This window comes from Gymnogyps californianus, chromosome 11 (assembly GCF_018139145.2).
Source record: "Gymnogyps californianus isolate 813 chromosome 11, ASM1813914v2, whole genome shotgun sequence".
NCBI classification, from domain to species: Eukaryota; Metazoa; Chordata; class Aves; order Accipitriformes; family Cathartidae; genus Gymnogyps; species Gymnogyps californianus.
The window spans coordinates 22,759,612-22,782,503 of record NC_059481.1 but is presented as its reverse complement, the minus strand read 5'-3'; the positions used below and the strand labels follow the sequence as shown (position 1 = coordinate 22,782,503).

General features: G+C 45.0%; 1 protein-coding gene across 2 annotated transcripts in view; it reads right to left on the bottom strand.

Annotated features, from left to right (window-relative positions):
* Positions 1–22,892, bottom strand: part of MAP2K5 (mitogen-activated protein kinase kinase 5) — a 141,044-nt gene continuing 118,152 nt past the window's right edge. For both annotated transcript variants that reach the window (XM_050903007.1, XM_050903008.1), the window contains one exon: positions 1–1,489. In XM_050903007.1, coding sequence (XP_050758964.1) covers positions 1,385–1,489 — 105 coding nt within the window. In that variant the 3' untranslated portion in view covers positions 1–1,384. The remainder of the gene's footprint in view (positions 1,490–22,892) is intronic.

Genomic DNA, 22,892 nt, shown 5'->3' with positions numbered 1-22,892 from the left:
GTCACACACACCAACCCTGCCTTTCGCGGTCCTCCTCTCTTCTGTGTCTTCTTTTTAATAAGCGTCTTAACACAAGGACTGATTAAATCTGTGTTAGTCTGTTGTGGAAACGTACACAGAAATTGCAGGAGTAAGAAACGCACAGCAGAGACATTGCAATTGTTGTTCTTTCCTTCACGGTAACAGCAAACCTGGGAGCCTTTGCTTGACCCAGCTGCACCCGTGGTGCAGCAACTCCGACGTAAGAAAATCAGCGATCAAGGTAGAGCGGAGAAAGGCAAGACGCTTCCAAGCAAGCCACAAACTGCTGTGACAGTCAGTAAAACGCTGCAGCCTGTTCTCTGGCCACGAGGGCAAGCGGCACAGCACGGCTGGGGCCCCCCCGCGCAGGCTCTCTCCCCCCCCCAAGCTCGTGGGATGCTGCGCAAGCCTGTGCCCTGGCCCTCGGCTTCCTCGTGCGGCACGGGCAGAACCTCACACCCTCTGTGCCGCTGCTGTCTGCAAACTCCCCGTGCCCGGGGCTGCTCTCCCTTTGCAGCCAGAGGCCAAGAGCCCATCTCGGCTGGGCACGGCTCTGGGGCTGCCAGCTCTGGCTGCTGCTCACCCCGCGGCACCCCTGCTCCCTGGTTAGGAGAGCGCTGTCCTCTTTTCACCTCACCTCTTCCCACCTCAGCAAAACCTTTCCGCATTTACGGATCAGCCTGCAGTGCCTGAGCACGGATGCTCTTTGCACACACCAGCGTGTTGGGTTCTCTCTCCTGCTTGGCCCTCCCAGCAAACCCGAGCCACGGCAGCAGGCGCCCGGGAGCAGAGAGAGAGGCGCTGCCGGTCATCCGATAGATCAGCATCGCACTACCTGCCATGCTTTTACTCTGGAAGCCTCCTCGCAGGATGGGCAAGTCCAGATACATTTGTTTGTTTGTTTGTTTGCTTTTGTTTTGCATTTAAAACCAGTACTTTGTGGATGTCTGCACTCAAAGACAGCCAACAACTCCTTACGAAATCCTCCGAACACTCAGCCTGTCATTCGTACAATAGCAAAAGACTAACAGTTAAAAAATACTCTGGAGCCAGGAAATATACAATACATTCAATAACAAAAAATATAGATATAAAATACTTGCTTTAAGGCTGTGTACAGTTTAACTGAAGATAATCTGAGGACATTAAATTGCTCAGCAACAAAAGAAATGTGGGAAGAAAATTCCTTAATGTGGTGGTGAGGGAAAGGCAGCAACAAATATCCTGAAAGATTCTGTTGATGCTTCTAGAAAACATTTTTAGTAAAATATGATCCAGAGAGACTGAGAGTCCGAAGCGCGGGGCTGGTGCTGCTAGTCCAGGATGAGCTGTTGTCTCGTGCACTGCTGTGAGCCAGTCCAGCTCACTGTGGTCCTTGGGTCGATCGCCGTTCCTCAAGCATCCTGCACACCCACATGGACACGACTTCTGCATTCCCATCGTTGTACTGCACGATGAATGGGTGGCCCTGGAAAGCGGGATAGGCAGAGTTAGCCAAGACAAACACAACCCTTCCGGTGAAAACCCCAAAAGGTTTGGTTTTTTAAATTTTTTTTTTTGAAAAAATACATTGGAACATCCTGTGGTTACAATCATAAAAATGCAATAAACCAGTGATTCAAACCAGTGAACTTCCTCTTGGATCCATATTATCCACATACACTGTTCATATGGAGAAGGGAGGGCTGGGGGAACCCACACTCTTTACTGAGGCCTTAGCCTAGCACTCCTTGAAAATACTGATTTTCTTTTTACGTTTGATTAGCTCACTGTGTTTTGAACCAGCTCCTTTCTAGGGTGGCCTGCCAGGCTGTTCCACTTCTAAATGATGTTTTGGCAAAAAGATATCCTGACCAAAACACTAATCTACTAGTCTGCTTGTAAAGGTCTGTGCTCTCTCAAAGTTTCTCTCTTTAATAGCCCCCTTGTGCACCTCTTTCATGTGTACTAACATAACGCTCTCCTTTGTCTAAAGGCAAGCGTAGGGGCAGTCTGTGTTCACAACCTGAACTGCTTGGTTTGCGGGGCAGAGACTGATCCGTGCCACTGGGCACACGAAAACACGCAGCTGTATGAATGCCACGTTCCCTTACAGTTGTGTCCTCGACTTTTATCAGTGGAAACCTTATGCCTTACCCTGTGTACAGGCATCCCTTAAATGGACGGTTCTACAAATTACCTAGGAAAAAACCCAATATCCCTGCAAGTGTTAAATTCCTTCTGTTCCTTGGTCGCTGAGCTCTGTGCCTGCAGAGGCAGCAGGACCAGGCGCCGGGCTCTGCAGCACTCACAGCGTCCATAAGGAGAGGGATTTGTTCATGCACATACATGCTAGTACATGTCATTCAGAATACAGAAATGAAAATATCACCCAAGTATAACTGAAACAGGTCTTCATGAGAAGCTACTGTGGGAATTAAGTATGATGGAAAGAGGGATAACTATAAAATATTCTTGGCCGTGAATTATACGGCTACTGCAGGCACTGGAAGACTGTGTCTTAGACACCTCGGAAAATCAGAACAGCATCTCAGGATGAAACAAAAATATGGCCTGCAATTTCAGCAGCCAGCTTAGGCAGCTCATGTCTCAATCTGGCCACATTCCTAGAGATGGGAACATGCCATCTTCAGATGAATCTCAAATGAAGTATAAAAATCCACAGGAAACCGAGTACCGCAATTACATAAATGACTGAAAGAAAGCAATTGCCAGGAGAAACCATCACAGATGATGAAAACCTCTACTCCAAATCACTCAAAAGCAGCTCAGTTTTTGCAACACTAAACTTCATAGCTCTTGCAAACAACGCCTGAAAGGAATCAGAGTAGATCTGCCGGGGAGCCTTTGGGGAGGGTGACGTACATGTGGGAATTACCAGCGCGCACAGCCCGACGCCAGCCGCAGCAGTGAACGACGGCAATCGGCACACGGAGAGCGAGAGCGGGTCTGATGCGGGGCCCGGAAAGCCTGGTGCTCGGCTGGGTTAGGATGGCACCGAGCGAAGCAATGAAGCAGCACCGGGCTAAATAGAGCACAATAAATCCTCGTGGCATCAGCTCCAAGCAATAAAACACTCTGTGGGCCAGGGCCAGCAAACGCAGGAGCCACAGGAATAAAATACGCCATTATCTACAAGAATTATGGAGGAAGCGTGAGATGCTGTTGCTTCAACTCTTTGGGTTGGCTGGAAATCTCAGCTAGAACTTTTTAGGGAGAAGTCTGAGATGTGGAGAGCCCTTCTTCAGATCTTCCTGGGACCAGCTCAGTTGCTTTCCCAGTTAACCTCGTAGAGGAAAGACAGAAGGAATACTCTGGTGGAGTGACTTAGTTGAGCAAGAGGTCCGCCGCGAGGAGAACAGGACACAGACTATGCCCTGAAGAGCTACAAATGTCTCACGTGTTTTATTTCGCCACACTGGCTTTAGGTGCCCTGAAAGCTGCCTAACAGCCCTGGGCCTGAGTTTCTTTGTAGCACGGGCCCCCGCCTACCACAACCTCAGGACTTGGCAGAACAGCAGCTTTCCCTCTCCCTGTGTGCATCTGTGGGATGCTGGCTGCACCCCCACGGGTTTTTGGGAAAGGCAACGCAAGGAAGGGGCAACGCAAGGAAGGGGCAACGCAAGGAAGGGGCAACGCAAGGAAGGGGCAACGCAAGGAAGGGGCAACGCAAGAGTCATCGCAATCCGAGCCTGCACACACGGAGCAGAGCCCAGCTCAAATCTTTCCTCCATCTCAGCAACCTCCTGACACCCAACGCCTCAGCTTGAACAGGGTCCTGCTCCAGCGGCAGGAAAGATGCTGCCGCTCTGCTCTGTGGATTAGTGGAGGTGCCAATGAGCTCTGCCACCTTGTTTTAAGCTCAGAGAAGAAAACCAACACATAGCAATCTCCACGCCAGGAGGGTCCCCAAACGGGCAGCCACAGGTCCCTGTAGTCCGCAGAGTTAACACGTTACTTGGTCTTTATTTCTTCTCCCATTGCAATCTCTGCTGTACTCTCCTGGTGGGGAAAACTGCAAATGTGGCTCCTCCTCTGTGTAGGTGGAGGAACACCATAGTAAGAGGCAAGACAAAGCTAATAAACATGTAAAGGTGAACTCATCAATAGTTGCTGGGAGCCAGTTCTCATTTCCATTCATCTCAAAGGACTAATTCCCACAATTAAACTAGTGAGAGTTGAAGTGATACAGCCGATGGCTGCCCTCCTTTTTCCCTCGAGGAAAGCTTCAGCCTGCTCAGTCTATAACTCAGATTTGAAATAGGGGAAAAAACCACCCACACCAAAAGTCTACAGAATCTAAGAGACTAAGAATCTAAGAATCCATAGTGACTAGGGCGAAGGTACAACAGAAACGGCACGGTTGCAATCTGAAGAAAGCTCATGAGTTTCTCTATGTAAAACTCCTTTTGTGTGAAAACCCACATACGCGTGGATAAGCACATCTCACAGAAAACAACCACCGAGATGCCGCCGTCTGCAGATACAAGATCACCCGACTCCTGCAAACTGGAGGCCGCAGCGCGACTCTCATGTGATTACAGGTTTCCAAGGCAAAGTCAGTTCAAAGAACTTGCTTTCCCCGTCTCAGATTTGTCAGTGCTTCCCACCAGGCTCGAGGTGCAAGCCCTTAATTTTATCGCCGGGCCTTTGAAATTGTGGGCAGCTGCTACCTGCCATTGTAATCGACCTTTCTGAGTTTGCTCTTTGTAACTGCTACAGAAATAGATGTTTTCCCCCAATATGCAATTTTTTGAAGCAAATTGCTTCCTGTCAGCCATTCTCAGCTGTAGACAGCAACTTTAAATTTGTCAGAGAGCTCTGAATTTCCCATCCAGGCAGATGCGTGTGTGCTCACACTCAGTCGTTGCTTGGAAAATGGTCCACCAAGGAAGAATAACATATCCAGAGGTACCAGAGTCCATTCGAGAGCTTTGAGGATGGCAGCAGACAGTTCAATGCTACCAAGAGAAGATGGATGATCTTAAAATGATGCATTTAAGTACACAGATGCTTGCGGCACTGAGCATACGGACAATGTCTTTTTCCTTCCAACACCTGGCTACTAAAATTCTTTAGCTTTGGTCTTGAGTGTCTAACATCAGGAACAACACTAAAGAAAGACAGCACCCTCTTTTTTTTTTTTTAATCTCCTACTCCAGACATCCCACGTATGTTCGGGTTTCACCGTTTTACTAAACAAATTCAACCCGAAATATTCCTGGTTTTACTTGGTTCCTACCTACGAAAACACTCCAGGAGAGGGCACGATCGGGAACCCAGAGACAGGATTCCTGGCATTCATTCCCAAGCTGCCACATACTTTCCAGCGTGACCTTCACAAAGCTGCTTAATCTCCCTCAGCCTCATGGTTAAAAAGGGAATAAACGATTCTGCTCTCTCACGAGAGTGCTGTGAGAATCAGTGCAAGTGTGTTTTGCCCGTCACTTTGGTATTTTTGGGTGCAAAAAGTGGAAGAGTAAGGTAAGTGCTTATTATAAGCAAGATAGCCTAGGAGTAGCTGTTTCGCCTCTTAAACAAAACAACAGTCAAGGGCACTAGTGAGAACTAGGGAAAAACAATCAAGAGCCCACAGACAAGGAAGAGCAGATGCATTGGGGCAATTAAAAAACAGCTATTAAAGCCAGTCCGCTTCTCCCATGAATCTCCTTTACGACGGAGAGACTCCCCGCAGAGGAAGACATCTCACACCCAGTATATCCTTGCATTTAAGCTACTCACAACATGCAAAGGGAAACTGCAGGCTATGCAAGGTTGAAAATGTCAGCTAGCCATGGTGTTCACCCTATTTGCTTTGTTTTGTGAGGTTATTCCACTGAAGTCTGGGGTTTTACACACTCACTTTTCTCCCTAGGAATAAGTTTAACTCAAAACTACTCTTTAGATTTCCCGTGTTTTTAGACCATACTGCTCTAGTGAGGATTTTTCTCAGGCTGAAGGGATGTTTTTACTAGAAGCTGTTTTTCAGAACCTGGTGGTTGGGTTTGTTTTGTTTATTTTTGGGGTTTTTGTTTGTTTGTTTTTAAATAGGGAATGGGAGAACAGAGATTTCCACCAAAGCTAAGACTACAGTCTCAGTGGGACTTGTCTTTGCAAATCTTGGTGGACAGCCCATGGCATTTTCAGGTCAGGCACCGAGAGCAAGGAGGTCACAAGTGGCCCAAGGATGCACAATGTCCATGGACGACCTGCGCTGAAGTCTACGCCAAAACCACTCTGCTGCTTCTAATACCTGACCTCGCTAGACCACACCTCGCTCAGCAGCATCTTGCCTGCTGCAGTCACGCCTGCAACTGCAATAAAAAAATACATCAAAGAGCAATACAGAATTATGGACAATGCACGAGTCCATCAAACTTGCCCTTGGTCTGCTTACAGCAACGTTTGACGTGAAAATGCAGTACAAACTATGTAAGAGGGACTTGCGGTTGGCTTAGCATCCAGAAATGTCTCAGGGAAAACATTTAAGATTTCCTCCGAAGTCTCCAGCACCAGCAGTCTCCTCTGCTCTTAGCAACTTCTTCATAAAGTCACCCTGATGGGTTCTCTGCATTTTGCCACTATTCAGCATCCAGTCCCCCATTCCCCCCTTTTCAGGCATCCAGAGTACGGCAACCATTAACTCTCGCAGTCCAAAACATGCACACCTCAGAAACCAGTGCCTTAAACTGGAGTTATCTTTGGAGGGGAGAGTGGAGAGAAAGGGCAGGGTGATTAGACAGGGAGGGAAGGAAGGAACAAGGGAAAAAAAACCAGGTAAAAATCAAAACTGCTAAAGGAGAAATGCAGCTGCACCACTCCAGGTCTAGTGCATGCCCAGGCTGCAGGATGGGGCTGAGATAAACTGTCACCTCAACAAAGAAAAAAAATGAAAGTCCCAACAGCTTGGACACTATTAATAAATTCTGGTCACTGAGTGTCTCAGCCACAAATAAAAGTCCCAGCCCTGACTTCAACAGTGAGCGATACGTTCTAAAACCAACACAAGCAACCTGCTGTACTTAAATATTCCCGCATAGATTTATTTCGCTTTGCAAGGTAACACTGAAAAAAGCTAAACGTGTGGAAGCTTGAAATGCGTTTTCTGTTGCAGCGGCCGGTTTCTCACTGCCCTGGTGAGATTACACTCTCTGCTTGGTGTGGTGCGCACACCTTTTTTGCTGGCTTCCAGCACAGACCAGTCCTGCACTCACATCCCCCTGAGCAGCAGCAGAGTCGGGGTGCCGAGCTGTACCCGGCTCTCCCGCTCCAACAGCACGCTAACGTCAGCAGAGAGCACAGCTCTCTTACACTGGCACTTACGTCCACTGTGAATTGGCAAATAAGAGATTGATATTAAACCTTCCGTGGTAAAATCGCTGTAATGAAGACTGTTCATGCCCTACCAGTGATGGTTCAGCCAACATTTGGGTCTCAGTAACGTGCAAGAACTCACTGCAACGCTGACAGGCGTAACCACGGAGGGAAGCACGACACCAAGGAAAGAGATGCTCATGAGAGGAGCCCGAAGGTATCGCGGGACATTGCCATGACTGAGCTGATCCCATCCCCACGCATTTCATATTTGCTCAGACTTCTACGCACGTTCATGACAAAGCAGTAACCACCTCCTTGCCGATTCTTAAATCCTCAGCCTTCAAAACACCTGGCAATCAGTACATCCAGCAGACCCAAGCAGCAGAAAACAGGTTGAAAAGTCACCACCAAAACTGCTTCCCCATACTGGCCAGGGGTTTGGCTCGGTAGGATGCACGGCTGCACAGCGATTTCTGCAGCCGAGGGGAAGCGGCCACCGGCGAGCACGCAGCAGCTTGGAGCCGAAAAGGTCAGGCAGGACGGGGCCAGGGATAGCCCCAGAGTGAGTGTCAGCCAGCCTAATTTTGTGTGTCAACTCCGAAAATTAGATAAACAATGACAAACCAGGCTTTTTAAATGAACTTGTCTCATCTCGTTCTCTTGATAAAGGGTACATTTCTCAAGTTGCAATGTCCCACCAGACAGGTTAACTCTTTCAAAGGGGAGCGCCTCGCAGAGGGTGATGTAAATGATTTAAATATCTGACATGAAATTAAAAGGGCAGTGCCCCCCTGAACACACAGCCCTGGTAATTCGAACTCTTTGCTCACAAACCATCAATCATTTAGCCCAGTCAATTAAATCGCCATTATTCAAGGGTAAAAGTTCCGTAATTTTACCTACCCTTAAAATTCAGCAATTTGCTTTCATGGCCTTCTCCTCCACCTTAAGGAATCTTCGTTTCTGATATTAACCCACCCAAGAGCTTATTGCCAACAGACTTTACATCGCATCCTCGGCAGGACTGCAGACACACGGGCCTTTCCCAGCACCAGGTGCCTCCATGCAGCTCTGCTCCGGATCTGCTCGCCAGCATTGCTGGTAGGAGCGAGGGTGAACTCTCCAGGGGAGAGGAAAGTCCCCCTGGGACACAGCCCTAATACAAGGCCTGTGCATCACCCACAGCCCCAAATCTGGGCTACCTGAATCCTTTCAGCTATTTAGTCTAATGCATACGTAACAGTTTACACTGCCTCTCATACACAAGTTCAGGGAAGACCAAAGCTTCACAAGAGTCTCTCCCATAAATAGGTTCCTCTGCCACTGACTATAAAACGCTTGTGTTTGGATAGCACCAAGGAGGTTTAGACCAACGCTGAGGCTTCTAAACACTGCCAAAGGACAGGCAGACAATAAATAACATCCCTTAAGCAATGTTTCTGTGATTTCAGAGGACTTTCCAGGCACAAACCAAGTGAGTGTTTATTGTGAGACTGGTTCAAAGGGTCCATGAAATAGGCAGCTACTTACTTTAGCCAGGATGGCAACAAAGTACATATGCCCAATGTGAAATACCAGTCTGTCACCAATTTCCTTGTAAATCAGCAAAAATGACAGGGTGGTGTTTCCTGGGGCAGAGAACATAAGGGGGACGGGGAGGACACGGACAGAAACCTTAATCCCAAATGGTGCTCAATGATATTGCTCTTTTTTTGACAGAGCATGCAGATCTAACTCACGACATCATCTCCTTGTATTTTTTTCACTGGGGCAGTGAGAGGTTAATTGGGGAGGGCAGCACGACCTACTCTGAGCTCTCCTGGAGGACACGCCAGGGTCAGTGCTTGCTCGCTGCATTGCCCTGGTAGGAAGTGCCCAGGGGCACCTGAGCCAGCACGGAGCTGCACCACTGCAGGAGGACATGAAGGTTAAGGGGAGGAACCTGGGAACACCATCCTGCACACCCTTGATCTAAGGGTTGGCTGGGGCCTGAGCAGCAGATTGCACAGGGAGATGAGCAGTGCCATGGCTTTCCTGCCCATGCCGCAGCCCGGCTGGAGGGGCTCTGCTTTCTGCCAGGATTGCAGCCAGGTGCCCCCGTGGCACCACCTCGGCACTCCTACTGCTACGGTGGCAGCAGAAGCAGCACCGAGTTCCTGGGGTGCTGCCCTCCCTCCCTCTTTTCTCCTCCACGGCAAGAGGAGCCGAGCCCTGACTTTCAATCCTGCGCGGCCAAGGCCAGCGCCGGCTGCGCCATCAAGGCGCCATGTGCCGTACTGCTCACACAGTGCGAGGGAGCACCACCGCCGCTCCAACGCCGCGGGCAGGAGAACCGGCAGAGCCAGCACCGGCTACGGCCGCTGCCGCAAACACTCGGGGGCTGCCCGTCGACATCCTGAAAGCCCGTCTTCCCTGCAGCCAGGCGCAAGCTGCAAAGACAGACGTTAACTTAAACCTTATGAATACAGAGGAGGAAGGAGGGACAACATTAGAGGGGACCAAGGTCTTACCTTAATGACTACACGACACCCAAACGTAACCACACCACCTAGCAAATTAGAAACGCCAATAAAAGACCTCATGCTTACGCAAGGTACGTTAGGAAACAAGCAGCACTGCTGTTGGTTGCAACAGTGCCATCCTTTTAATGTTCTCTTTTACAGGAATCCTCCCAGACTGTGCAGTTAAACGACTGTGCTCCATTTATTACAAAGAAGCACAGACAAGTTATGCATTTAATTTAAAAATTTGAATTCAGCATAACAAAAAACGTAATAAAAAGATCCCAACTGTTGCAGACACAAACTATCAAGACAATGGCAGTGCCCTTAGACAGCATTTCAAATACAGTTTATTAGCGTGTGATATGAAAAGGGTATTTTTATTGCATGATATAATGCAATGGGACCTTGGGCGCTCTGCAGAAGGACCTTGCACTCAGAAGTGTAATGAACCCATAGTCCAAAAAACATTATACTGTACATTAACCTATCATTAATGGCACATTAGGGCTAGGGGCATTGCACGCTTGCTGGTCAGGGCTCCATCAGGACAGTATGGAGGAAACCACAGTCTTCACAGGCTTAAAACAAATAGAGAAAATAAATATTACTGATGGCTACAGGCTGCTTTAAGGGAAGCTCACTCTCCGCTTAACATGCAATTTTGATGCCATTTTTTAAAGGGGGGAGGGAGAAGACAATGCAGCAGTTTATTAGGCAATATTAGAAACGGCACATCACTGCTCTGCAGCATTGAATGTCTCCGAGGTGCATTCGATGCATCAACACAGAGCTTTTCCTGCACAAAACATGGCACCTCCGAGCACTGGGGCACCTTTTAAGAATGAAATGAAAACTGGAAACCTGCTCCCCTTCCCTGCCATTCCCTAATCCCCCTCCCTGCCGTTCCCTAATCCCTGACAACACTGGTAAGGCTTCCCTGGCAGTAGGAGTTGAGACCTAGGAAGAGCATCCTCTGCCCCAGCTCTGCACAGCCCCACCGCTGCCCACAGGACACCTGGGACCTGTCTGTTTGCATCTGCACCCATTTCCACCCCACCCCACCCCGTCCGAGAGCCATTTGGCAGAACTCCAGCCTGTGTCTGCAGTAACTCAGCGTAAAACGGGCCCAAATCACGACGCTTCTTACGCTCCTGAATCAGCTGGCATGTCGCACGCCTTCCTCCACTGCAGGTGCTCTCTTTGTTCAAAGGCAAGCTTGATCAGATGGCCACAGTGCAAACGTTAAATCAGAAAAGCCTGGCTGGCAACTCATCCCTAGATGGCTGAAGGAGCGCAAGCCCTGCAATTCTGGAAAACAAGAACTTGGCTGTAAAACAGCGCACCACAGTTATCATCCCAGCTAGTTCTCCCACTGCTACCGATGTGTCTATGCTATTTACAGCTCTTGTAATTAACTGAGGGCACATACTCGAGGGGAAATTCTTGCCCATTGACATGTTTAATGGGAACACAAGTCAGACCTCCAAAAGGACAAATACAAATCTCAGCTCTGGAGCTGTACTATCTTCCCAGGACGCCTGGAAACACAAAGTGCTGAGTAACCCAAAGTACCCCGGACTGACCCTGTGTCCCCCTCTAGTGACCCCAGCACGTATAAGATTTCAACACTCTACCACTGCCTCCAGTAGTGAAGGATTTTACATCTAGAGCTCCTGCCTCCAAGGACAAGCCAAACTAAATGCTGTTCTAATTATCTGTGCTAGCTATCCACAAGGCCGATTTCTGCTCCCACAGCCAGGAATAGCAGCGAGGAATCCTCAGGCCAATACTCTATTGCCGACTCCCAAAACATTGTTAATTCACAGGCACAGAAGGTGTCAGAGTCCTCCTCAGGGGCTGCGCCATGCAGCAGGCTTCCCTCCATCGCTCGCTTCTAAGGCTTGAGTGGGGTAAAAAAATCTGAAGGCTTCAGACACACGCATTGACCCATGGAGACACAGAATACGCACACAGGTGAAAAGAGCTTGCAAGACACTATTGAAGTGTGATCTGGCTGTTGCATCTCTTGTCTCACTTTTGCAATTTCAGGATGTGTTTTGACCACGGGAGGTAACCCTTTAAAGAAAAGGGTGAGTGCCTGAAGCGCTTGAAACAGCAGTGACTGGGAGACCTAGCATGTGTGTCTAGAAAGCATGTCCCCAGCATCCCAAAGCTGCAGCAAGGTCAACCCTTGCTTTGAGAGACACTCTCCTCCAGAAATGAAGCCTTCTTGCCTCTTCCATGCAGCACGTGCAGTGATGGGACTGCATATGCCAAATCCCAGCAAGTTTAGCCATAAAGTATCAGCTTTTCCTATGTACCTGCATGGCTGTGTTTGATCTGGGACCAAGTGTTTACTGGCCCAGTTCTCTCTCCCAGTTCCTATCCTCAGAATAGCGACTATTCAGGGCAAGGACTGCCTCTCGCTGTGCTTGGTGAGGAATTCAGCATCCCTGAGAGCCTGCTCTTGGCTGGCTGCTGGAGTGAAATCTCCCGTAGCAGGGGCCAAAGACACAGTGCTTCAATAGATCTGCAGGAGCCGGCGAAGCTGCCGGTGGCACAGGCAGGCTGAGGGCACAGGGACTCCAAGAGTCAGAAGACAAAAGCACCCAGAAGGTAATGTTTTCACAGAATTTCCCACCTCCATGAGGACATCACCTGTAGCTTCTGCCAGCTCAGAGAGCAGGAAGGACCAATTTGTCTAGAGAACGGTGGGGGTAGCAAAGAGGGCCAGAAAGCTGCATCGATCGGTGGCGTTTTCTGGGCGGAGATGAAGCAGGGACAAGAACACATCCATAAGCAAAATCAAGTATCATTAGTATCCTTGAAGTTTCTGCTCTCCTTCCTCATTCCTTATTCTGCGCAGCTCCCAGCACAGCCCCAGCCTGCTAAACAGTTCCACGCAGAGTGTCGGGAAGTGGTGAGTTTTGTTTGTTGCATGGCCTCCCTAACATACACTGTAATTAAAATGTTGATTACTAAACAGTTTAAATATATGACAGACAATGCAGTTAAAGCCTACAGTTAGGTCAATATGTGATTTAGATTTGCCATTTAAAAACTCTCATTTAAATTTTGCATACATTAATCACTACCATACTTCAATGTTCTGATATCCACCTGACTACACTATTAAAATAAAACTTGCTGCCCCAGGGAAATCCTACTTATTCTTAATTGTTTCGAGGCTTTGATGGGCTTTTAATCTAAGATTAATTTATGCAATTTTAAATAACTCTTCTTATGATTAATAAGCTTGAAAATTAAAAGGAGTCTAAAGCAATTATAATGAGCATTTGGTCATAACCTCATTAGGAGAAGGAGTGAAGGATACAGCTCTGGAATTCTTACAAGACTACAATTTAAGGTTACTTTCAGAGGAGTCAAACATAGTTCTTGAAATTGCAAAGGCAGATTAGCCTAGGTCAGTGTTAGAACTATGGCTATCTAGATTAGCACACTAATGGTTTTATCCCTCTGATGATATTTAAGATAGTGAAAAGATGATGCAAAAGATATCAAAGATAAATGGATAACACTACTAAGCGGTGAAGTCTTGGAGCTGTATTTCTTGTTTATCCTTTTTTTTGAGAGGGATTCCTTCTCCCCCCCCCCCATATTTGTAGATTAACTTTTCACCAATGTACTTTTACCTTTTATATGATAACGTTAATTGCAAGTGATTTTCGGCTGGTTTAGTAGTTTTGTTGAGGCACCAAAATTCCACTGAAATTTACAGAATTTGTCTTTAAATATCGGCAGCTCCCAAGCGTAATGGATGGGCCAAGAGGAAGAACAGCTTAACTTAAACCTGAAAAACTTAACCTGAAGAGGAACTGTCCACACATCACACCGGAATTTCCATTTTTAAACAGCAATACAGATCCTTCCATTATCATTAAAATCCTTTTTTCAACCTTCTTCTGAAGCTTTGGACATTGGCCGTAGCCAAACGATGTGCTGGTGGCCCTAAAAACAGTCCTCAGAGACCCCTTGTGCACTCGACTGATGTGTCCAGGCTGGCAACTCATCACCAGGCTCAGGGTCAAGAGGGAATTTTTTCTCAGGTCAGATTAGCAGGAACTAGTGCAGCTCCTCTGACTTCTATAGCGTGGACTTGACTTCGAACAACTCAATCCCCTCCTACTGCAGGACCCCAGGGTGTGCACGGGTGCATACGTGGATGGGTCTGATTTTTGCTGTTCTTTTTCTGTGGCATATACTAGTCTTAAATTTATTACAGAGTTTTGGTTTTGGCTGTGGCACAGAGGAGTCTATTTGCCCATCTGCAGATCATTCTTTCCACAGCAGTTTTGCTTTTGATATTTGCTGTTAAACCGATAACTGTGCTTGGCATGCCTCTTGGTGCTTAGCTAACAAAACGAGCTAACTCCCAGCAAAGGTATTTTTTTTGTGATGACTCTTAAAAAAAACTAAGGCAACCGAAATATAATTGGAGCGTGCTTTTGCAAGTGCCGTTGAGGTTAAGAAGAGCTGTAGAAGAGGAACAGAGAGAGTGGCCCAAGGCTGATAGAGTATGTCAACATTAGCAAGCTGTCGACAACAGAAGCAGATCCGCAGAGTGAAACGGTTGGTGCAATGTTTCAAGGATGGAAGAGGTTTTACTTTTGACCAGCTCCGGTCTGGTCTGCGGACACAGCGCCCATTAGTAGCTGGAGCTCATTAGGTGTGTGCCTGGAGCACATCTTCTGGTTTGGTTTCATTTGAAACCGATTCAATTCACGAGCTTCAAGACCTTTCTGTGATGAGAAAGAAAGAGTGGTAGCTCTGAAAGAGCAGGAGATTCACACCAAAAAGGCACACCTGACCTGAGCTCTAACGTTAATGCAGATGCACCTGCAGAAGTGTCTGCAGCTCATGCCTCACTGCGAGCACAGGAATGGTCTTGTCGACACCAAACAGAGCTAGTCAGACGTTAAAAGCTGATATAGTATTTCCTTCAAATGGGGACTAACTGTTCCCCTGGACTGGGAAAGAAGGGTAGAAAAAATGGTTGTTTTCTCCAAGTTTTGAGAAACTGGTTTCTACTGACGGGGGGGGGGAATAAAAAAATCACGAAGTTGGAGTAAACTGAAACAATCTCCTAAACGTTTTTCACCCAAACTTTGGAGTAAAAAATGCTGTGTGCATAGACACGTCTGCACACATATACACTCTAATAACAACAACGAACAAAACAAAAAAACCCCAGAAAATGATCTGGCTGGAAGCAAAAAGGGAGAATGAAACAGCCCGTGCTTCGCTAGCATTTCCATGATGAAGTTCCTGCAAATGAACAAGTTGTTTTTAAAAGTACCCCGTACGATCATATTGCATTACATGCCTACACACCGCCTGCATCTAGTGCAAAATAACACCCCCATGTTTGCCAGGTTTAGTAAAGAGACTAAAAAGCAAGTATTAAATGATCAAACATGAACATACTGTCAAATCACCCCGTCTCAGGAGCAGACAAAGCACAGGTATGAAAACAACGTCCGAGTAAACGTGCGGAGCCCTGCTGAAAACACAGAGAAGCCGGCAAAATATATCACCACTAGTTGGCTCGGAAAAAAAATAGATCCCTTTGAATCTCTCACAAGGTCACTGAACAAACGACCGAGGCCACGAAAACCATTTCCATTCTCAGACTTGTATTTTAATGCCACCGTTCCCTACTGGGAGCCTTTCCCCGGTGGAAACCCCGGCTCTCTCCAGCCGCGCTGGCAGACGCCGGCAGAGCTGTCCCGATTTACACCAGCTGAGTGTTTACCCCAGCATCTCCCATTAAATCCGAACAGGCAGATGCACATTTATGGGACAATGAACTTTTCCACGGCGGCGGCTTGTCGTGCTTCGCTATTACGGCCTTAATAAACCTGCGCATTCCCGTGCTGCGGCAGCTGCCTTGGGTGGGAGCGCGAGCAGCCGGCTTCGGAGGAGAGGCCGCAGCTTAAAAAAAAAAAAAAAAAAAAAAAAATCATGTTTAATTTAAAAATTAGAAACTGGAGCAGGCTGTGAGCACAGAGGTTGATTGAAACAAAATTTAAATTCCTGTCAAGCCCATTTAAACACAGGGGCCCTTCATAGACAATTAGCTGCTCCCTGTGAATGCTGAATAAACTCGGGCCTGGTCACTGTTAGAAGAGAGCAGACCTACTGTGAGGAGCTGGAAAAAAATTAACTAAAATCAGGCTGTATGAAATATTTAGCCTCCCAGTTTATCACAGGGGTTTGGAAGTGTAAACAAGACAAAAATCGATTCCTCGGTGCCCTCCAATCAATCCCCCAAAATGGTTAGGGCATCTGTTTCTGCTAAATTTTGTTTACTCTGGCAGATTTGCCTTAATTGCAGTTGTTTATCTCCCATTGTCCCCGGGGCCCTAATCTCCCGATTACTAATACTTAACACTCATTTCACATCTAAAGCTACTTCTAATCCTCAACAGGTTTCTGGGGCTCTTAAAATTATTGAAACGAGGGAGACGGGAGATGCAACCTCTTTGTGAAAGGCACATTTTCTTATCTACTACCAGCTGGGTCCAATCATCACCAGGGATGGCTGCAACAAAGGTGCTAAAAGGCTCTTTCACAGGCACTGCTGCTCCGCTGGGGATTCTGCGGATAAAAAAGAGCTTTGATGGAAAAAAGAAACCCCCGAACAAGAGGGCTATAACAGTCCAGCCAAATAAAGTTACTGTCATAATCAAATGCTGTCAATCACAATGAAAATCCAATTAAAAATCTTTCAGTGCGGCCCTCTTAAGTAGAAAAATGTCCCCTATTTATATGCGTTTTTGTCAACCGCACAAATTAGAAAGTAGTATTAATTGATTTTTTACTACTTTAGGCCCTGATCCTCCAGCTGAATTTCTGCGGATGCAAGAATCAACCGGCACAAATCTGATTAAGGGATTTGAGGCATAATGCACACAGGTCACTAAGAAGCCATATCTGTATCTCCGGCTTTATACTCCGCTTATTCATAGGCAATTATTACTCTTATTTAATACTGCAGGAGCGTCTTGAGGTGCTAATGGGAATATAGACCCACAAGTAGCTGGTACTACACAAATGCCAACAATTTTAATCTATGCAGTGTTCGAATAAATTTAAAATTCCAGTTCCATTATACCAATAAATATCGTACATAGATTTCAACAGTTGCCTGTTAGAGCAAATTCCTTGATGAATTTGGAATGAACAGGAAGGACAATATTCTGGGAATCAAAGATATGGCTCTTATTTTGGAACTGTTAACAGATTTTTTTGTTTCGGTTTGGTTTTTTTTTTTTTAAATAAATGTGTAGGGAAGACAGCTGACATAAAAATATCAACAAGACAAATGCACAACTTCTCAATGTATCATAATTGAAAGATTTGCAATTCTGCTACCAAAATGAGCAAGATGTAAATATTTGTCTCTCCGCCTGGAGAACTACAGAACAACCAGAAGTGCCAAATGAAACATTTGCTCAAATTAAACTGCAAAGCCCAGGAGACTCAAGTAACCAAAAATATTAACTGTATCACTCTAAGCTATTGCCAATTTGTTTTTGTCCAATTTCCTTAGATTTTCAATACTTCTTCAAGCCAACTCAAGTTACTTCTTTTCACTGGAAAGTGCTAGTATATTGTGTGGCTTTAGGGCATGTTAGAAAGTCAGATGTTCACATTTTCTGTAAAAAGTCAGCGGTCGTACGAGCAATGGGACTGCAGAAGACAGTGAATAAATATAACACCTTAAAACACTAACGCTCACAAGTTAACCTTGTCACAATCTTAGTCTTCTGTAATTGCTGGATTTAGTGACACTGATAGAATGTATTTCTCCATTTCGATAGCTGATTTCTCAAGTGACAAAGAAGAACAAATCATACCCCTAAGGACAGAGATGGCTTTTTTTTTTTTTTTGAAAGACAGAGGGAAAGAGAGGGGGAAAGATCCGTAACGCACCTTTCCCCATTTCAGCTGAGCGGGGAATAGGTTGAGCAACGCAGCCACCTGAAAGAAGACGTATTTTTTCCTCCAACTCGAGCTACCCTGAGCAAGGAAGATAATGAACACACAGTAACAAGAGCATCCTGAGCCTTAGTGTGAAATCAGGAATGAAGTCAGTATAAATTCTGCCATTGCCTCCAATGTATCCAGGATTTGATCCAGAACTCCTTGTCCACTGTATGTCCGAATTGACAGATTGTAGATACAGTTTAATATTTATCATATATATTTAACGGTTGGACTCAATGATCTTAAAGGTCTTTTCCAACCTAAACGATTCTATGATTCTATATTTACAACAGCTGAAATACTTGGATCTGTCCTTTTTTCCTTGGGAAATCAGGAGAGAGCCCTTTCCTTCACATCTGGCATATGTTTTGGTGTCTGTCAGAATTTCTCCTTGTCATGGGGTGAATAACTGGGATCATTGTGACAGAGGAGAGTCTAAATGTTTGCAAACAAAGCTATCCATCACAGGTCCAGGCACAAACAATTTTACACTGGACAAATCATCCCTGATAGGAGATCCTGCACTGGCTCAGGAAAAAAAAACCCCAATGCTTGTAGGTAGCCAAAGAGAGAAAACTCTTGGCTCACTGTGATCCAGCAATGATGCATAAACATCTAGATAGGTGCAGACAGAAAACATTTATCTGTAAAGCTGTCTTCACAAGATTTACGGGATGTGTCTGTGAAAAGCAAAGTGCAGATGGCTCTCTGGTTGTTCCCAAAAGTTAACACCGTCAAAAAACCTCAACCTGTACAGCCATCTCAGCTACTCAGTCAGTGATGCCACTGCTATAATGCAAAAGTCAAATCAGGTGCTGGGGGAAATTCCTTTTATTGACAAACCCAAGTGGCAGTCTTTCATTGGCTTTATTCTAGAAGGTTTATATGAAAATCCAGGTAGGATTATGCTGATCCTCCATTTGTTTGTTCAAACCATAAAAGTATTTCCTAAGAGCTACAAACAATGGTTTAACACAACGAGCTGCAAACAAGTTTAGCTCTACCCGTTAAGAAGTGCTACCGTCCAGACCCTCTAGAATATAGCTGCTTAAAATGTAGCTACTTAAAAGTTTTGCATTTTTAATTTCCTACACTTGTCAGAGATGGAGGAACAGCCAGACAGAATCCATTTCTGAGATTCTGTAATATCTCGACACATATCTTAACACATTTAAATACACAAACCAACGATCTATCTGAAGAAATGCCCATTGTAGCTAATGAGACCAGGGTGCCTGGGCTAAACGCCATTCCTGAAATGGAGAGAGGGATTGCTCAATGCATAGGAATGGGAAATCTCAAAACTGCACTAGGCAGTGAAATAAAAAAACCAAAGAAGAACATGTTTTCCAGCAGGTCAGTGGTTTTGACACAGATGATGTACAATTTATCATACAACCTTCTAAACTAATAAAACACCAACATAAAAAGCACCAGTAATTTAAATTTAAAAAAGGAGAAAAGCTAGTAGTTGTGTTTAATCTTTGGAGACTTGAACAAAAATCATCAGATCTGCGCAAAAGTGACCAAGTGCAGAAGGTGACTGTGTCCTTGGCCAAAAGCATTGCCTCTCCCTGCCCAATATTTTCCTTGAGAAATCCAAGCAGCATCCTAAAGACTGTACTTTTATGCATCCATGGGAAAGCATAATGGAATAACTGCTACGTGCTTGACTTTTGGTATTTCAAATACCATTTCTTGAAGTAAATCGCTTTCGTTTAAATAGCCATATGTAGCATGGTAGAGTTCAATGCTGTGTTAACGAAAAACCCAAGAAGAGACTTCAACAATTCCGCTGGCTTTCTGAAAAGCGCATACAATCTGCAAAATAAAAGGCCGAGCTTCCAGCTAAAGAAGAGATTTTAAACAATTACCAAAGCAGGATAGTGATATCATAAAGGCAATTTCTGCGCTAGCTTGTTTTCTGAAACTCTCTTTGCCTCTGAACAGCTAGAACAGATAATAACTATTAGTAAATCAAACTCCTGCAATATCCAGCTGTGTCTCACACATTTACATACAGATAGAATGGGTATATGTTTTTAATATGTATGCGATACGTACTTTTACCACAGCTGAAGTGCATGCTACAAAGGAGGAGGAGAATGGGAATGGAATCAGCATGAGATAATAAAGTGGCCTAGATAAAGTATTAGCCAGCGATTGATCTCAAACAGGGGATGTTGCTTCTCTCTGACCTGATTACTTACTATGCATAGATTCCATTAAATAGAGCTTAGAATGGAAAGCTTCTGAAAAATACCGTAAATACAGTCAGATCTACAGCTTCCTGAGCCGAACCAGCCCGCGGATGCCTACCCATACACTCGGCACGAGCAGGAGTTTAAACCTTACCCGTACCGCCACGTCACAATTGCTAAATATACTTGCATGTCTGCATTTCCCTGGGAGCCAGGCCTGCAATGCCAGAAAACTCCACATTTTAAATGAAAACAGGAAGTTCACGGGGGGGGGAATCTTTATACAGAAGAATTGTTGAGATTTTCCTTTTCTTGTTGGAAGGGGAGAGAAGAGAGACAGAGGAATATGCTAAGATGTTGTGCAGTCCTCCCTGGTGCTGAAACAAGAGTACGTTCAATTTAATTGACTGTATGCCTTTCTCTTCTTAAGAGGGAACAAACTGGAGACAAAAGAGCAGACACTGTAAGCACAAGGTTCAGAATAACCACCGGTGAATTATAAAGATTGTTCTTTTCCCTGGATGGACTATTTTCCCATTGCTTGGTGAAATTACTTTTTTTTCACTGCTGTGGAACAAGTCTGTTAATTTGAAATACTTTGAAACAATTCAATTGTTGATTATGTATACACAGAGAAACCAACGTCAGATCTTGTTTTGTGGAGGGGTATATGGAAGAAAGGGCATAGTGACCGAGGGTAAATACAGGAACCCGATTTATGCCAGCTGTCATGGAAATCTGGTGGTCGCTTGCACAAGAGTATCTACGGTACTCGAAAGCCTGACTTTATACAGGAATTTCATACAGCCTTGGCTTTGGCCCTATTTTCCGACAAAATGTGCATAGTGACTTTTATAAAAAAGGGCTTCCTAACATGATAGACAGGGTAAATCCATCCCTGCTGTAACCCCGTGACTTCACTGGAGTTGCCAATCTGGCACTCCAGGTATTGTTAGTCGGCTCTTAAAATGCATTTAACAATTCACCGATTACCAGGAGAGCAGAAAAAGATTGATGTTCTGCTCCCTTCATTTTGCTTTCAGTCTTTAATTATACTAAATTGGTTACAAAATAGTGACTTCCAGTACGGTTAATGTCCATAGGGGAGAAAGCCTGCACTCCACTGTTTTGTCTGAAGCTAACAATGATTACATGTTACACCTTTCATCCTTGCTAGTACATTTCTTCTAAATAAAAAAAAAACAAAACCCCAATGAACAAGGTGAAATCCTGCTCTCATTTAAATCAACGGTAGGCTGACCTTGACAAGTCCAGGATTTCACTGATAGTATCTGCATCACTCTGCCCACTCCAACAGTTAACAGGGAGATATCCATCAGAATTACAACAGAGGTTTCAGAAACAGATGACGTGGAATTAGAAGGATATTGCAGTGAGCTATTCTAGAATTCAGAGGTTATTTAACAGCTTTTGTTCTGGCCCTTTATATACACATATGTATATGTATGTACAGATATGCTATGTGTATATAGACATACTATGCTAATGTATGTATGCACATGAGTTTTATAAATAAAGTGCTCCTTGACAAGACTGGGTAAGTGCAAGGATGTAAAGGGCCTGACTGGCGAGCAACTACTGAGCTAACAGTGAGTCTGTTACAGAAAAGCACAGGGTGCTGTGAGCCCATCAGGCTGGAGGAGGGAATTTAGGGCAGCTTATGAGGGTCAGCCACACTGCAGGCAAGGACTGGGTCACTCCTTCATTTCAGCAGCAGCCTACCTCATGCTTTAGTACTTGTTGTTGCAAGTTCACGTATAATTGGACAGAAAGTAGCAGGAGGGGAAAAATGCATTAAACAAAAGATTTTGTTTAAAAAGTAGGAAGGTTTTTTTTTTTTTTTTCCTGAGCTGCTATAATTTAAAAATTATTTTACAAAATACTTCCTTAAAAGGGGACTAGCACACTCCAGGGCATGTAGTTGTAAAGATAAATCTGTGCACTTCCCTGGTACTGCAGGCACTCACCCTTTGGCCTCATTTTTATGACTCTACACCCTGGAGTGGTGTTATTGCTTACAAACATACATATATACTTATGGGGGTATGTGCAATCTGCAGATGTTTTATTTATAAGTGGCAGGCCTATTGCATCACTGAAACATGCATTTACAAACAGATATAGGTTTTATGAAACCCTATTCCGTTGTTTTAATAGCTAAGCTATCCAGCCATAGCATAATAGTGCACAAGGTAAATGTGTCTACATCTCTAGAACCTGTTCCAAGTTTTCTCAGATGTGACTAACTGCACAAATTTTCCAACCGTCAAAAGTTAATAAAAAAGACAAAATAAGGCAGTGTAAGCCTTTCATACGAGACACACAACACCACAAAGTGGAGGGGCTCTGATAAACTTTAAGGCCTCGTTTTACCAAGGTATTTAAGCAGGTGCCTAACTTCAAATGTAGATCTATTGAAGTTAATATCCTTAAAATTAGATTCACAGTTAAATACTTTACTAACCAGGATCTAAATTGAGACTAGTCTGGATTGTGAGATACCTGCCCCAGGGCATCTTCAGAGATTAGCCTTTAACTAGAGAATAGCTGCAATAGAAACACTTGTTTATTCTACTTGCAGTTCGCAGCATGTAAGCAAGAAATGAGATGATGCAATCTTGTTAAAATCTGTTAAAACGATTCCTAGATATTTAATGCACAGAAAATAAATTATGATGATTTTACATAAGCCTCCAAGTTACAGGAAACATCGCATATAAAGAAAAGTAATGAAACAATTAAAAATCAAAGATATTTGATGCGAGTCAGAGGGGACTACAACTCTTATCTACAATATAGGTTACTGTAAATATTTGTA